Raw genomic sequence first — 17,351 nt, 5'->3', positions numbered from 1 at the left:
CAGAAAAACTTTCCAAGTACGTGTAACTCAGTCTGACTTCCTTCTGTGACCTCATAAAAATGCCTTTTTTGACATGAAGCTGGGTTTGGGTAAAAGTGTGATCTTACATGTTATCCTTGGGTTTTTACAACCACATCCTGCAGTTGAAAAACTCCTGTATGGATCATTCCTTTTTCAATTCTCATGGGCCAGGGTGGGGGGAATCACCATCCTGCCTTTATCATAGCCTAAGGGTGAAACTGGATCCCAAAAAATCCTGAAACAACTGACTTCAGATAACTGTAAACTCTGTATATGTTTTAAAATACTTCAGTTTTATCTCATTGGTAAAATAAATAAAAATCAAAAATCACAGTCTGAAGTCCAGCTAGTCCATGTGACTTCATGGTGCAAGAAGAATAATATTTCCACCTTTGCTTTTAGTTTTGAAATTAAGTATCTTCTTTTCCATCCTAGTGTACTCTTGACTCAGAAGTGGCTCTGCGAGTGGGAGGTGATTTCTTCTTTGATCCTCAGCCTGGTGACCCCCCTGTAAAACTAGTGCTGATAGCAGGGGGTGTTGGAATTAACCCATTGTTTTCTATACTGCTACATGTAGCAGATCTTCATGAATATCAAGAGAGTAAAGGATATGGATACAAAATGGGAACTGTGAAGCTGTACTACAGTGCAAAAAATACAAACGAACTCTTATTTAAGGTAAATGAAAAACAAAATTAGAACTCAGTTATTCATCTGTTAGTGCATGTATCATTCTAGTGCTGAATTACAGAGGACCCCCCTGTGTAAGGCACTGTACAAATAGAGGAAAAAGTCACTTCCTGCGCCAAATCTCATGTATTTTGTTTAATTACTTATCCCAGTATACAAATAGAGGAGGTTATTGGACTTACCTGATTTTCATTGACTTTAGTGATAAGTCAATTTGCCCTAGATGTCTACATTTTACTATCATAATAGTATCATAGTATTCTAGAGATTTTATATACTATATGTATGTATATACACATTAATAGTATATGTAATATTATATAATACTATAACCACATCATCTTAGTACAGATTGTATTGAATTTAAAGACTAACGAGCAATTATATCCAAAGGAAATACTTTCTAAAATCATAGGGGAGCTTTGCTGATAAATATATTGGTTATTATAGGGTGCTAGTATATGAATGAAAGATGTATAAACTGTTTTGTAAAATTGTTTGTAATAGTACTCCATCAACATTTACAGAGCAGTGAAAGATCAGCTGCCACACACTCAGCCAATAAGGGTCACTGATAACATTTGGGGTCAGATTAGCACATCTGCTGTGAAGAGGCATCCCTAATGATTTAGGTTTCCTTGAAAAATTGAAGGCTTTTGGTTGTAAGATATTGAGGAAAATATGCTAAGTTGAAAGRCGAAAATTCATCTTGATTCCAGAAACTGTATATATTGTGACAAAGGGTGGTTTGGCTTACAGTACCCATCAGTAGTTTTTTCCCCTGTATTTCTACCAGATTGCTAGAGATGAAGATATTGCCTTTCTTTGAAAAGCCATTTGTTAGTTACTGAAGGCAGCATAATAAACTGCAACCTATCAGCTCTTTCATTTGGCCAGCTACTAGTCTCCATTCTGTTCTAAGCATGCACAATTTATATTTGGCATAGGCACCAGTATTTTCTAAAAATTCCACTTCAGCAGTGTTACAACAGCAGAGCTTTTGTATTAGAGCTTCCGAAACAGAGAGAATACAATGATACATTGCAATGTTTAAAATATATCATGCCCCTCTTTCTTCACATGTTCCTTGTATCCAGAATATGTATATGAAAAATTCTTTACCTCTGTGCACAGAATCGGGGAAACAGGATCACTAGAGGCCTTATGTTGTTGTGAGATACATCTATACAAAGCTCTGTGAGGAGTAGGGCCAGATTCTTTTCAGTGGTGCCTGGCGATGAGAGGCAACGGGCACAAACTGAAACACAGGAAGGTCCATCTGAATATAAGGAAAAACTTCTTTACTGTGAGGGTAGCAGAGCACTGGAACAGGTTCCACAGAGAGGTTGTGGAGTCTCCATCCTTGGAGATACTCAAAAGCTGTCTGGACACAGTCCCAGGCTACGAGCTCTAGGTGACCCTGCTTGAGCAGGGGGGTTGGACTAGATGATCTCCAGAGCTCCCTTCCAACCTCAACCATTCTGTGAACTGCTAGTGGTTTGGAGGACCTGTTCCCTCAATCTGCTTCATTTTGTACACTAATTTACTAGGCTGCAAAGATCCTGCTGGGCTGTTCAAATTTTGCTTCATTCAGTTAAACAGAAGAGTGTGTTCCTTGCTGTAGGATACTGGAAGACGGTACTGTGGTGTTTCATGTCGTGTGTGATACCTGCCACTTTCTATCCCTGTCACTGAATTGCACAGTGACAGCTTACAAGCAGGTGCTGTGGGTGACTGCAGGATTATGTAAGCAGGTTAAGACTCACCTTAAAACTGGTTAGGCCATCTTTCTAGCTAGATCTTAGGATTTCAAATCAAAAGGACATAATTTGTTTCAGAAGTGCTATCAATCGTGTGGTTCCATATGAATGGGACATAAGTTTATAGTCACATTCAAAACACTGAAAATGGGCCAATATTAGATGTACTAGTGGAGTGGTATAAGGCAGTGTCTATCTATACTGTTCTTTATTCCAAGTCTTTAGAGGGAATCAAAAACATCTTTGTGTATGAAGTAGAATCTGTCTTGTTCTTTTTTTGTTAGCAACCCATGGCAGACTGTTCAATTTAGAAGACTAGTTAGTAAGCAAACACAGAAAAAATGAGCTAATTTACATGTTCACAAAATAAACTCGCTTTTATTTCAGAATATTTTAAGAGTTTCCCCACTATCCTTTCCAGCAATGAAAATCCCAAGTAGCGCAGAATCTAGACAGTAAATAGTTATGAAACTAAGACTTTTTAATTGCAGCATCTCACTATGATTTGAACTGAAGCCACTGGGTTTTTGGTGGTAACCGAATATTGATGGTGATAATTCACAGTTGTGAATTAGGGAACTGAAAATTACAGAGTTTCTACTCTGATAAAAATAACATTAACATTACACCGCAGTTGGTTTTACCTGGAGAAGAAGAAAAGTGGAGTAGAAGGTCTAGTTATCTTACCAGATCAGCAGCTCAGACTTGAAAACTTCCTAAAATCTGGTAAATTAAAACTGTAGGGCTTTTTTTAAATGGAAAACCCATTTGGAAGTGAAAGGAGGAAGCTGGGACAGTTTATATGGGGAAGAAACCAGGAAAAGACATAAATGGTTCTCAGATCCAACTGTTACTAATTACAATCTATTGTGAAAAAAAAAAAAAGAGAGAGAGAGAAAAGCACTAATAACATAGCTGGCAGTGTATTCAGATTCCAGGTACGGAATTCCTGTGTACTTKTACTTTTAAATCAACTCCATCAAGCTCTCGGCACTGAAATGCAAGCGTCTTGGTACTCAGTAATAATCAATGGTGTTCTGAGATTGCATGCACACATCTGCTTTGATTTAATGGACTGGAGTATAAGCAAGTGTGTTTAACATTACAGAAAAATATTCTTGGTTTGATGAATGCATTTCCTGGAAAGATCACATGTCATTTCCACGTTACTCAGCAGAGTTCACAGATCTGTAAAGAATTTCAGCCATATGTCACAGGTAAATATAATGGCAATGCACAGAGATTTCTAAAGTTTTAAGTTTGGTAGCATTCTAGAGGATCAAGGTTAATATAGTTATCTCTAGTGTATGTTTATATGCATAATTTAATATCTTTACATTTAAAGATTCAAAATGAGATGTGAGTCAACTGCATAAATAAGAACATTTGTATATGAAAAACCTGAATAATTTCATTGTATATATTATGCTTTGGAGAAAAAACATACTTTTGCAACTTTTCATTTGTAGTGAACCTCCATTTGTACTAAATTTATACTGTTAATTATAAAGTTTATATGAGTATTTTCCACTGCAAATTTTGTTCCAAAAACTAGTATTTCCTGTCTAGATTTACTGCTTAAAGGAGGATTGATGAAGAATAAGCTGACAGCTTGTAAGAGATACTTTGTCATGATTCCATTTTGTTGTACTTGGATTAGAGAGATACTTACCTATTTTTTCATCCGAATGTGAGATTTTTAGTTGTATGTAAGCCGTGTTCCTGTTAAATGACTAATATCTCATGCATTCCAACTGGAGGTACTCATCTAAATTCCCAGAAGAACAAGTGGTTTTGGAGGCCTCAAACCTTGATGCACATCTTTCAATAAGCCTGACTTATTTTTAAGAAACGAGTGCTTGAAGTAACCCTAACCAGTCATTCTTTCTGAAATTACTGCATGATTAAATATTGTTCTCACTTCTTACTTATTTCTTTGTTAGAGGGAAGAATATCTGAAGAGGATCTAGAAAAACATGTATCTAAGTATACTTTATGGTACATCTGTGGTCCACCTCCAATGATAGAATCTATATCCAAACTACTAGCAAATATTGGTGTTCCTAGAGACTGTGTTTTCTTTGAGAAATGGTGGTAGTAAGAGCTGCTGAACAGAAAATATAGTATTTGTTTTCAATTTATTTTGATAAGGTAAAATGTACAGAAAATGGACTATGACTTAATTGGAAGATTCCACCCCATACATTAAGCCATCCTGAATCATGATGGTGTTCCCTAGATTTAACTATAATGTATCTTTAATGCAGTGCTGCTACTTTGGGGGGGGGAAAAAAAGTGATTTTATATTGAAGACATTAACTCTTCTGTTTTTTTGATGGTGTGCTTACTTGTTCTGGATAGCAGTATATTTTTAACTTTACCCACCTGTTTTATTAGCTTTAAAATGACTTTCAGTGCTCAGTTTGAGTTGTGGAGAATTAAATGTACAGCAATGACGAGTCAGTTTATAATAAAAAAATAATTCAAGCCACAACTTCTGATGCTGCTCCAAATTGTGCTAATGAGTCAATACACTACCTTCCACACTTCTAAAGTAATATTTTTATAGAAGTAGGGTTGTTGTGTTGTGACTTTTGGCATCTGTCACTTCTTGTTAAAAGAAGAAAGATGATTTTATTTAAGTCATTGTCAACTGTGTTGACAATAAAAGACATGTTTTTATATTCAGACTTGAGTTAAAAATACTGATGTGTTTAAAAACCTCTGTCAGCCTCTGCTGATATTCTGGGTAATGCAAACCTGCATGCTGTGCCTGGGCTGAGGCAGCTCACCCAGCCGATGCGTGTTCCCTGCATGGCCTCAAAAATGGCAAAGATGAGCAACAGCTGAAACAGGGAATCTCCTGAATCCTGCTCAGTACAGAGTTCTAGCATGTTCCAGGTTTGTGTGGGAAAACATCGCTAGAAAGTTTGATCTTTTAAGGTACAAGCAAGTATCTAGGTTTCTGATACCTAAGCCCTTATGAAAAGATCTTTTTTTTTCCCCTGGCTTGCAGAAAAATAGAAATGTGGAGAATAACAAAAAGCCACAATGAGAGAGAATTAGTTAATTATCTGTATAGAAAGTCCAAGTTCTTATCAGAAAAAGGAATGTTTAAATTGTTAAAACTACTAAATTATTATTAAATTATTTTAAAATGTTAAACAGATGAGGTCTCTTTGTTAATGACTCTTTTCCATAAGTTAAACCCATTTCAGGTAATAGTCAAATAGATAATGCAACAAGTTTCCTGCCATCAGCGCCCCTCTAGTCTATTAAACTGAGGTTGCAAAAGTATTAGCACCTGGTTTTCAGTCTACACCAGCACTGTTGGTGTCAAGAGCTTAACAGTTTTTCAAGGATCCCTTCCCTCTGCTTGCATAAAAAGGGTACTACTCCGGCTTTAGTTTTCTCTCTCAAGAAATTATTTTGACTTCAGTATATGCTGAGGCCAGCCACTCTTAATCTCATTTTTATCCCTTTTATTAGAGTTTCAAGACAGGGTTTACAACTTGTGTCGTGCAGGCTACCTACTGCCACATCTACATTCATCTAATCTATGGAAAATATAGTGTGGTAGTCTGAGAAACTCCTAGCCCTTGCTTCAGGTGCAGCGTGGAGGATCTCATTGGTATTGCTGAAGGAGATGATTGAATAGACAAACTGAAATAATCATAAAGCTCTTCAGCAAACTGAGCTTCAAAGAGAAAAATCCATACTTACTGCAATTCAGAACAAACCACTGAAGGAAACAAGGTTGCATATTGGATCATGAATGTGTGAACTCCTCCTGATGGAACTGAGATTTGCCTCAGGCTTTTGGCAACAATACTGCATTGAGGGTTTTGCCCATAAGGAGTCATCTCCTGGTGACTGCAGGCTCGTTCTTCAGCGTCTGCACCATCCAGTGCTATGTGTCTGCTCACAWTACTTGTGTACTCAGCAGTCATTGCAGACACAGAGGTTTGGGATCATCAAATTCCTTCCTACTCAAATGAGGGGAACGATTCTTTCTGAGTACCCATATCTCAGGGGACACAGTTGCCTGTTCATTCACTCTAAAAGGTAAACAGGACAGTGTGCTTGTCACCAGGAATTAAAAAAAGGTTTTTTTTTGTTCAGAAAGATAAAATTGACACATCAGAGCTCGATGCTTGAAGGAAGCAGGCTTTTTTCTAGAAAAGTGCAATAAACTGCCATTAGGAAGCACTAGTGCCCAAAAATAAAAGCCACACACTGGGCTCCTGCATGTTTCAACAATGTAATAATAAAAAAAATTCGAGAAGCCTTTAAATGTTGTTTTCCTTGTGACTTTTAAATCACTAAGTGGATTATAAACTGGTTTACCCTTTTCCTTAATGCACATCCTTTCTTCAGCCCAAATGAAATCTTTCACAAACCACTCCTCAGACTTGCACCAAAATGCCCATCTAATAAAAGACATTTCACAACCCTTTGCTTCTGTAATGGTCCTCTTTCCCTCTAACCTCTTTCTGTCATCCCCTGTTATACTCAGATTGAGAGCTATGGGGCAAAGACACATTTCTCTAATTGTATGGTTAAACCCGCTTGTATATTATTATACACAGACATTCCCCCACCCCCACATGTCAAAACTCTCCCCAAAACACCTGTAACCTAAGATTGGGTTTGTTAACAAATAGTTCTTTCTTACCTTGAACAGTTATCCTGCCAAAAAGCATGGAATATCTTAATAATGCACATAATGTTTATAAACGTTATTTCCCATGCAAGAAGCCCATGGTTTGTCAACAGCCCCATAATGGCAATCAGGTTTCTCCATAGCTTTTTACTGTTGAGGCTTATGAATCTTCTGAGAGTCTCCTCTTCCTATAGCTTCATGGTTTTCTTATACTGAAACACTAGTTTCACCTTAAATTCTATTATTTGATATGACTCCACCATAATTAAGAAAAAAGGAAGGCAAATTAACCATATAAGCATATGCCATACCAATAAGTGTGATACTAGCTTACACTGATAGGGAACAGAAAGCAACCCCTGCTGTTCAAAAGCTGCTGACTTGGAGATACAATGCTCATCCTCTTCACATTGTCAGATTGTAACTTTTATTCTTAGAAAATGTTTATTCATCTTATATTTGTGTAATCAGCTAGAGAARGACTTAAGGTAGACAAGAGTGACATTTACATTTTTTTGAAAAGAAAAAAAATTTTAGAATAATATATGTGTCCACCTATATACTTAAAACCGAATGAGATGATGGTTTGCAAGTTACCTGGTGTGACAGCATTATTAGATTGAATCTTTTTTTCTCATTTTTGTGACATTTATTTTACCAGATTGCTGTGTGCTCATCTGGTACAATGAGTATGAAGTATTCCTATAGGATTTGTATTAATTAACTGAAAAATAGTGACTGTTCAGATACCATTACATCACAGATATCTACTATTTTAGTTAGTAGGGTGCTTTCACAGGGAATAAAAGAAAGCACTTTTAAACTGTAAAGCTTTCCCCCCCCCCCCTTCAATATATGGGTAGGGTACTGATTAGAGTCAACTACCCCATTTAACACYACAGGTACCTTTCTGTTGATGAAGGATAGCCTTTTTAAATCAGAAGCACATCGCCATTTATAACCCTGGAGACATGAACTGTATCCACAAATCTTAATTCACAGGTGTGTTTATATTGTTAGCCACCATACCTAATATTCTTGAGAAGCATTTATCATCAAGAAATTAGTATCCGCTCTTCTTATACGCTTTAGTCCTAGGATGATGGAAATCCTGCGTGCAAATCTGATCTTGCTTTATTTCTGCCCTATAATTGGCTCCCTGAGGCAAACATACAATCATGGAAACTACAAAGACTAAGCAGGGTATCCAAATGCAGAGTCCTTCAAGTTACTTCTCCTCACCTCAGAAATTGAGGCTGATATAGGAGCCAAATTAGAAAAAATATATACATATATTGTTCTTACTTAGCTTCACTTCCATTCATATGTTTGAGCTACTTTGAGTTATTTCCATTATTTTGTTTTCAAGTGCACAGATCCAATTAAATACATTATCCAAGATAAAGTGCCAGTCACATCTCTTGTACATTTAGCCCCTCCTAAACGCTGCATAAACTATTTTAGTTATGAAGCCTCAACATTTTGGATTTTCTACCCACCTGAGTTTCAGCTGTTTGTTACAACATAAAAAGCCCTTTTCTATCCTTCATTTAATTCATCCAGCACTTTTTTCTATCTCCATTCAGTCTTTGACACTTCTTTACTTGCCTGAGCTGGATTTCTTCCTTTGAACTCATTCCCTTTCACAATTGTTGTCTTACTTGGACAACGAGCGGCTCTGAACGCAGCAGGCCTCACTCCTGCTCTGGCAGAGTATTGTGCCTGCTCCTCCAGGGAGATGCAACTCCTGCAAATGGGCTACACAAGTGTATTTCTCTGGTTTAACAAGGAAGCTTTTTTTTAAAATACACCAGTGCACCACCTGCGTATGCTGTAGTGCCTAATTGCCACCAGCCCATGCCTAGCATGGGGTAACATAACCCACCAGCTCCTTCCCCAGCAGTACTTGCTGCTGCCCTTAGGAGAGAGTCATTAGTTTGCCTCCCTGCTGGGAGGTCGTGCCTGGTCTGGGAGAAGGCTAGGCTGGGCTTAAAATGCCGTCTCTCCATGGGAGAGGGAAGAGTCTGGCTCCTCTTGCTGCCTTCTGCTGGGGGTGACAAACCCTGCTCTGGACCTGGGGGCAGCTCTGGSTGAGAAGTACTTATGAGGTCTTTCCCCCTCCCCACAAAATTAAGATAGAAGCTGTACCTCTGTAGCCAAACTCCAGTTTCAACTTCTGCCACATACAGCCTCTCCGCTGTTGGCATACAGCCCGTGTTGGTCAGGTTTTCAGACATGCGAGTTAAGCTTTGTCCAGCCGTTTCTCTTCTCCATTCAGGCTTCAAGTCAGATGCCGAGTGCTTGCTTTCACTTCCTTGGCCGCTGCGGGGTTCTTGCTTTTTCAAGCCCCAAATGGCAAAGGTGGCTGAGATACAAAATGCCCTAACAGCTGTACAGCCTTGCTGTTGTGCCCCAAGCCTGCCTTTGCCAACCCAAACCACGCTTGTGTCCTCTGCCTTCAAGGTGATTCAAGCTCACCTAGTTTCCTTGAGATAGGGGTGTGGTGAAAGCACACACACAACTCCAGACAGCTGAACTAACTCAGAGCCATTCAAAATCACAAGCTGGATTTGATTATGTGACTGTAAAACCAAAATCCACATGCCTTTTTTAAACAGAAAAATGTCAATGCTCTTTTCAGCTCTTCCCACCCTTACGGGTCTGCAGCAGTTAGGGCAACTAAGCTTTTAATCACACTTTCAGCTGAACAAGTGTAACCTTCCCATAAAGCCTCACATTTTCTGTCAGACTGGTGACAGTGAACTGTGTAGCCAGTTTTCCAGCATTAGTAACTAATGGCAAGTCAGTAGCCAGAAGCTTCCCACCAGCGACAGACCCTGAGTTCCTTCTTTTGGGACGAATTATTGGCAATTGTGTAATCACCACAAATAGGAAACCTCCTCATGAACTTTATTTCTCTTCAGTTTTGTAGCAGTTGGGATTCAGTTAAACAAGGTCAAACTGCAATCCAATAAATGCTTTCTATTCAAATTTGACAAGTTCATTATATTGCAACACTTTCCACTAGTAAAATGATCATTAAATACAGTGAATTTTAAACAAGATTAGTATAAAGCTAGTCCTTAAAACAGAAACCATCAGTAAAAGGATCCTATGCTACTAAAATTTGCAGACAACTACTTCTAACTGTCCAGAGCACAGACCTTGCATTTAAGCAGAATAAATGAAATAATAATAGATTTTTGAGCCTATGGAAACTTCAGTCTAATCTTAAAAAACTGAATGAACTAATTGAAAAATACCACAAGAAACTGAAGTTATTTACAGTCATGTGGTTAAACCACTAAACTCAAAATAAATACTCTTCAATCAATGAAAAAAGTACTACCATGCTTTCTGTGTGTGAAATGGAATGCTTTAAACTTAAGTGCCATTATCCAAATTAGATGAATATTCAAAATGCTACAATTTTTTTCCATCTCCACAATGTTCTGCCAATTGCATAATTTTTAGGTGTCGAAAGTACTTTTGAAACCATTCTAAATGTGCATTTGATGAAAAACACAGTTTTTTCTTTGTACAGCATTTTGATTTGAAGACTAATGAAAATTATTAGGCACAAATCAGCCAAGGGAAAAAAAATAATACATCACTTACTTACTTACAGAGCTCTTGCTTAAAAAAAAAAGGCAGGGGAATTTAGAATATATTTCTCACCTTATTACCAGATTACTTAACACTTCTAAATAGGGATGAAGATGGTACTGCTGGTTAAGAAGAGAGAAACAACTACTACTTCTTACATTTTTAAGAATATCTAAGTACTTGGAGAAGATGATTGGTTTATTTTAGAAACTACATTACACATGTGCATGTACTTGTATTTATTTGAATATAGTTCCAAATGTAAAAATGTTGGTTATTTTGCAGAATTATGTTTTATGTATTATCAGTCCCAAAATTTGGTTCCTTGTTGTATAAAAAAGGCCCCTCTATTAATGTATCTGTATTCCACAAGGACATTTAGTGACATTTGTTGGCCACTGACCTCTCCTATTTGCATGTCATTTCAGTTCTTTCCCACAGCACATTTTATAACAACAAGGAAGTGGTGAATAATCACATGGAAGGGTTGGGAGGCAACACTTAATTCCATTTTTAGTGAAGATACACATGGAAAGAAGTACATTTTACATGCTCTCTTTCTGCTTTTCTATTTTCTGAAACCCCAGCAATTATTGTTAAATTGTTGATTGGCAAACAGAATATAAATGTAAGAAAATAGGAAATCTCATTTTATATTGGAATCATCTGCCTCACACAAACTTATTAGGGGAGTTGTTTACCCCATGTACCTACATTACAGGTACACAGTTTGCTTATTGCTTTAAAGATCTACAAGAGTTAATAAAATTCAGAAGAGCATATCATCAGTAAATGTTATTCAGGATAAACACAGATACAGCCATCTTGTCTAAGCTTTCCAATTTCAGCCTGTTCGAGCCCAAATACCATTTTCATGACACTACAAGCTTAATGTTGAAATAACATATGGCACAATATTTTTTCCAGCAAAGATATGTTGACAGAAACGTATTACACAATAAAATCTGACCAACTGGAATGTTTGCCTTGAACTAGGTACAAACCTAGTTTGCTAACGTCAGTCACAGAGCAAACCCAAGCATGTTTTCTGTCCCCATTTTTAATCTCAACTGTATCTGTACAGGACAGCAGAGGGCCTTGCCCACTCTGTAAAGTGGACGGAATTTGGCAATTAGCCTCGGTGGGTCAAAAAGCCCCGGCCCTGCAATTACTTAAGACATCAAGAAATTGGTGAGCTAAGGAGCACATAAGTACAATGCCAAAGAAACGCTGAATTGAGCAACGGAGTTAGTGAGGGTGATTAGCAAAATCTGTTCTTTTGTATTGGCAAAATATCAGCAACTCACAGGATTCTCGAAACGCAGGTCTTACTTGCAGGAAAAGTCCGTGTCCAATCCGAACCCATTGCTCCTGCTGCAGCCGTCAGTCGCAGAAGCACAGTCTCCCCTGTCCGTTACCTGCTGCTCGCAGCACTCGGACGCGMTCTGACTGAGGCAGACCTGTGTTTCACTTTGTTCAGTATCGCAGCTGGCACGACGCGTTTTCTCTGATCCCCCATCCTCCTGGGTACCCCTGTCGTCGCTCCCTGCTACCTCCTCTCCCAAGTCTATGACGCCAGCCTCCGCATCAGGCTTTCCTCTTGCCGACATTTGCGCTTCCAGGTTTCTCGTGTTCTCTGCAACCTCAAATTCCTGCTCCTCCTCTGCCATTTGCTTCTCCCTAGTGCTTAATTTAGCCTTCATGGATTTCTTCATTTGTTTGTTGTGCATGTCTTCCTTGGAGAACCTCCAGTGAAACTGCAAGCAAGAGATCCCAGTATTAAAGGTCATTTGAAACAAACTCAAGCGGACATTTCCTTTCCTGAATAAAAATGATTTGATTATTTAGTTTTAATTCAAAGGTTAGTTTCATCAAAAAGACCTAAGATTAAAAAAAAAAAAGAAGTATGAGTAAATCAGATGGCTTAAGATCATTTGTGCCTACAAGTCTGTAGCTACTACATGCAGAAGAGAGGTTCTGTTACGTATCCTGCCTCTGCTATTTTACATGCTTAATAGGTTTCTTTCTAAAGGATGTTTCACCRCTGAGGTAATAACCCACAGCATCCTGGCAGACAATCTGCACTGTATGGAAAGCAAGAAAATGGAAAGCTGCACAAATGCAGGCAGAGGAAGCAATCCTACAGTATTATTCTAATTTTTTCATCAGGTTAGCAGAGAACTAATGAAGTCTGGCTGATACACATGCCCACATTCACCCACTGCTAAGGCAACAGTGCTAAAAGAGAAAATGTAGAAAGATCAGCTTGTTTGTTCTGATGTTTGGATAGAAAATGTGTCATGTTGGCAACTTGCACAGTGCACATGTTCAAATACATTTTTTTAAGAAAGTTATCCAACTATTCTTTAGTGTGCAGAAAGGGATGTTGTCCCTGTGTGACAGACTGTGTGAAGAGCCTCTGTGTGGAGCTGCTATAAAGTGGCTCCAAAGGCTTGTCTTATCCAGAAGCCCATAGTTTGCAGGGGACCAGCATCGGCAAGGTGAAACCAGCATTTTGAAACCTTCACAAACCTTTCAAAGCCAGTCTGGAGGCTGAAAAGCAGCAAATGTATCATCTGATCTGCTTGTGTTAAACCATAAATATGTCAAAGAAGCCACAAGTGATTTTAGATTATGATGTTTTTAAGGACTTAATATTTAAAATAGAGTAATATAGACTACAACAAACTCTAAAATATTCTGAGCAATTTGTATAAAAGCTTTTTGAGGAGAAAGCATGAAGCTGCCTCTTGCAGCACTCACCACAAGACTTACCACAACCGCCATTTCAGGGGAGCTGTTTTAACTACTATTAAAAAAAAGAGAGAACCAGCAGTATCTTGAAATACTGACACAATAGGTATAACATACGTAAGTTTGACAAATACGCCATTAAATTATCTGCTTCATTGGTCAAAAAAATAAATTGACTTTCCCAAGAAAAGCTAGAGCATGCTCCAAGCCATCAGTGAGCCATCTTAAATAAGTTTAATAAGTACTTGGGAAAGTGCACAAAATTTCATCAGTGGTATCCAAGCTGATGCAAACTCAGTGATAGGTTTAGGAGGAAATGCTTGGTACTTTCCACACTGCATTAATCATCTCATCTGGACATGCAGGAAATTCAGCTGTGGTCCAGAAGCCTTTTTTTCCAGTGCAACCAAGTCTGTGCCAAAATTGCTCAAGAGAAGGATATGTTCATAAATTTTTGATTTAGCTATCTATTCCTTAATCAAAGAGGCCACTCAAAACCTATTAGATTAAGTTTGTTACATTGCAATGATGGAGCAACGCTCTTTCCTTCTGCTAGACAGAACTTAATGTAAAAAAAAAAAAAAATCCCACTAATATGTAGAAACTGGCTTTCACAAGATTCTTGTTTTTATTTAGAGGAAGATAACTTTCCCCTTTCTCTAATTTTAAAAATATTTAAGTGAAAGATGATATCTCAATTTTACAGCTCAGCTGTTTAAAATTCAGACCCCTGAATATTTCCCTCTGATTTTCAGAAGTGCTGAACACCCACAACTCCTCTTTAATTCAAAGCTCTCTTTGATAGAAGGTAAGATCAGGGCCCTGAATGTAATGAGGAGACTCTGTGTGTGTCTGCATGTGCATGCATACATATATATGTATACATATACAGGTGTACACATTGTATCTCACAAAAATGTATACAGCTAGTTTCTCCTGAAATAAGCATCRTATTGGTATAAAGTCAATGAACATGACTACCTCATCACTGGCTGGAAACTGCAATAATAATACTTCTGTCTTATAAAAAAGCAAAAGAAATTTTACAACTCCTTGCATGTTTTCTTTTCTGCTTATCTGGCTAACATGAGCAGCAGTTGGTTGGAACTCATTGATAGGATGGATCAGTTTCCAGCACTACAATTTCCTTTTAATCTTATCAATGTATTTCCCTTCCCCAAGTTTTTATCTATAACCGTTTTAAACATGCTGTATTAAAAGTTACTAAACGCCCAGACCAATAGATCTGAGAACCTGTGATGCTGTATGTGCAGAATAGTCAGTAACTTAACCAAATGCTAGGGTTGGCATCTTTTAAGTGACTTATAACAACCATTTACAGTTGTTGAAGAAGTCTTATAAACCTTTACATAACTATAATCAATATGCCTCGTTTTTCTTGAGCTTTGGACCAAAAATGCAGCTCCAACACCTCGCACAAGTCCAGCCTCTGCGGGGCTTTTTTTTGGGACCTTTTTCCATACTTCACTTGCCTTTCTGATCATTCCCGTGCATACTGAAAGGGCAAGGCAAATTCAGACGTGATGGGAAGCTCAGCACTTTCCCATTTTCAGTTTAAACAGTCCTTGCATTTCCTCCGCAGCCATACAGCACGACAGGTTTGGGCTGCGGTTCCCACAACTACGCATTTAAGCAGGGAGATGGGAATACAGACCTGCATCCCCACACATGGGCCAGGGACTGTCAGCTGCCTTCCCAGCTAACTTAGCTAGGTGCAGACACTCTTTTGGTTAAATTCTAGCAGAATTCATTAACATTCAAGCAATAGCTAGAAACACCAGCAAAGATCAGGCTTGCACTGTGCTAGGCTTCATCTACACGTGTAGCTAGAAAGAGATCACAGTCTAAATGTAAAAGACAGGCAACGGGCGAGAGACAACAGTGCTGTTTCCACCTTGCAGGCAGTGAATACGGGCAGAGGATTTTAGGTCACATACGAAGGTTTAGGGCAGAGCTGCAAAGATAAATCTATGTCTCTTCTGCTGACACGAGTTCAGCAGAGACAAATATAACAACTTCCACRTCACTTGAGCATGTTCTGTTTCTTTCGTTTGAACCATTCAATTCATTGTGTCTTGCTACTGTTTTGCCAAGCTCCTGTATCACAGAAATGTTGAACAGACCATTTTTACTTCCTTGGGAAATCATTTAAAATATTAAAATACTGCCAACAAAAAACAAAGCAGGTAGACAAGGTTATTTACCTTAGATTCMTTCTTCTTTGCTTTCTGGGGCAAAGAAGGTCTCTGAAGAAAAACAATTTGCTTAGTGGATAAATTCCCCTCCCTGAAAAGAAACAAATGCAGACTCCTGAGAATGATTAAATCCACATGCAGTCATTCAAAGCCCCAAATCCATCTCAGTCATTTATTTCTACAGGTCAAAGAAGAATAAAATGAACAGTGACCTCAACACTGCCTGTCCCCAGTGTCTTTAAGCAGCCTGGTATTTTGAGGGGGAAAAATCAGCTATTTATCCTGACAGATCTAAAATACACAGGTCAGCCTGCGACGCATTTTTGCTGAATGTTTTAGCATTAGTGTGTAAACACAGAATAAACCGTTTCAAACAAAGAGCGAGAAACCTTAGCTCCACAGTGCACGTGCGTAGCACAGGCTCGGTGGCCGAGGTGCGTTTGCTCCCTGCAGGGCACAGAGCTGCCACGGGCTGCGTGAGCCCCAGCGCAGCAGAGCAAGGCAGGAGGCACCAGCAAATGCCGCCAGCACGGAGACTGGGGGCCCTTCTGCACTGTCAACCCAGCCCGTGTCACTGATGTTATAAATGGGCTATGGAAGGCCACGAGCGGGAGGGAAAGATATGCACCTTTAAGAGACTGGCCTTATAAACCAGAATGATGATTTTCCATTCACTGCTATATTGAGACATATATGAAAAACCTGAATACTGGTTTTCCCCCAGCTCAGATGGCCTTTCTGCATTTTGCATTTTTATGGGCAGCATCAGTCTTCCCCTAGATCTCTTGGAGAATGAGGCACATTTTTATTTTTTTAAGATAAAAAATCAGGACTGATTATATTAATGTATATATAAATATATTCCTGACCAAAGAAATAACCAGCCCACACACAGCGCGCCGGCCCCGGGTGCCGGGGCGCCTGGTGCTGCGGAGCAGGGACACGGCATGGAGCAGCGCGGTGCTGGTGGCTGTGGCAGCGCCCGCCTACCTGGTGGTCTTCACGACGGGGGTGGGAAGCACGCAGGTGAGCTGCCAGCCGTAGGCCGCCAGCGAGTTCAGCAGTGGCATGTAATCCGTCTGCACCTCAGCTCCCTTGGGAARGGAAGGAAAAACCAGCAATTAGCATTATCGCTCGGCGTGTGACATTCAGTTTGACTTAAAAAAGAAAAAAGAAAAAAAAGAAAAAAAGGAAGAAAAAAACGTATGTGGGTTTTCTGGCAGGGAGAGAGGCGTTTTTGCACTGAAGTGGGTTGTTTTGTATGTTCAGCTAAGCAGGAAGGAAAACACTGAAAAACACGAGACAAAAGACTTGATCAGCCGTTCATCCCAAACTGTTGACCTGGTTTGTTTAAAACAGTAAACATGGTTTTTTGGTTTTTTTTTATACTGCCTGAATCCTGCCTCCCTATAGTTCCATATCGATATAGCTTTAGGTGACCCCAGACCTAAATAGGACTAAACCTTTCCACTTTATCAGCGCTCCCCTGCACAAAGTGTCCCCGGCAACTTCCAGTGGGACTAAATAGCAGAAGCAAAAAACAACTATCTATCTATCTCCTTCCAAGCAAAAAGATATTTGAGTAGTTAAAAAAAAAAAAAGGCAACATTGCCTAGTCCGGATTCTGCATTTGTCTAGGCG

The 17,351-nt window shown here is 38.9% G+C and overlaps 2 protein-coding genes across 11 annotated transcripts in view; one reads left to right on the top strand and one right to left on the bottom strand.

The window, feature by feature from the left end:
* OXNAD1 (oxidoreductase NAD binding domain containing 1) overlaps positions 1-5,640 on the top strand; it is an 18,880-nt gene extending 13,240 nt beyond the window's left edge. For 3 of the 5 annotated variants that reach the window (XM_026068611.1, XM_026068612.1, XM_026068614.1), the window contains 3 exons: positions 457-699; positions 3,580-3,688; positions 4,415-5,640. In XM_026068611.1, coding sequence (XP_025924396.1) covers positions 457-699; positions 3,580-3,688; positions 4,415-4,569 — 507 coding nt within the window. In that variant the 3' untranslated portion in view covers positions 4,570-5,640. The remainder of the gene's footprint in view (positions 1-456; positions 700-3,579; positions 3,689-4,414) is intronic. The other 2 variants (XM_026068613.1, XM_026068616.1) reach the window with 2 other exon arrangements.
* Positions 5,641-10,027: 4,387 nt separating this feature from the next.
* The window catches only part of RFTN1 (raftlin, lipid raft linker 1), a 118,523-nt gene continuing 111,199 nt past the window's right edge, over positions 10,028-17,351 (bottom strand). For all 6 annotated transcript variants that reach the window (XM_026068623.1, XM_026068621.1, XM_026068619.1 and 3 more), the window contains exons 8-10: positions 16,701-16,804; positions 15,720-15,801; positions 10,028-12,497 (exon numbers count right to left, since the gene is read on the bottom strand). In XM_026068623.1, the coding sequence (XP_025924408.1) occupies positions 12,069-12,497; positions 15,720-15,801; positions 16,701-16,804 (615 nt within the window). In that variant the 3' untranslated portion in view covers positions 10,028-12,068. The remainder of the gene's footprint in view (positions 12,498-15,719; positions 15,802-16,700; positions 16,805-17,351) is intronic.

The sequence above is a fragment of the Apteryx rowi genome, unplaced genomic scaffold, assembly GCF_003343035.1.
Source record: "Apteryx rowi isolate R43461 unplaced genomic scaffold, aptRow1 scaffold_277, whole genome shotgun sequence".
NCBI classification, from domain to species: domain Eukaryota; kingdom Metazoa; phylum Chordata; class Aves; order Apterygiformes; family Apterygidae; genus Apteryx; species Apteryx rowi.
Note: the sequence above shows the minus strand (reverse complement) of the source record. Positions and strands in the feature narration are given on the sequence as shown.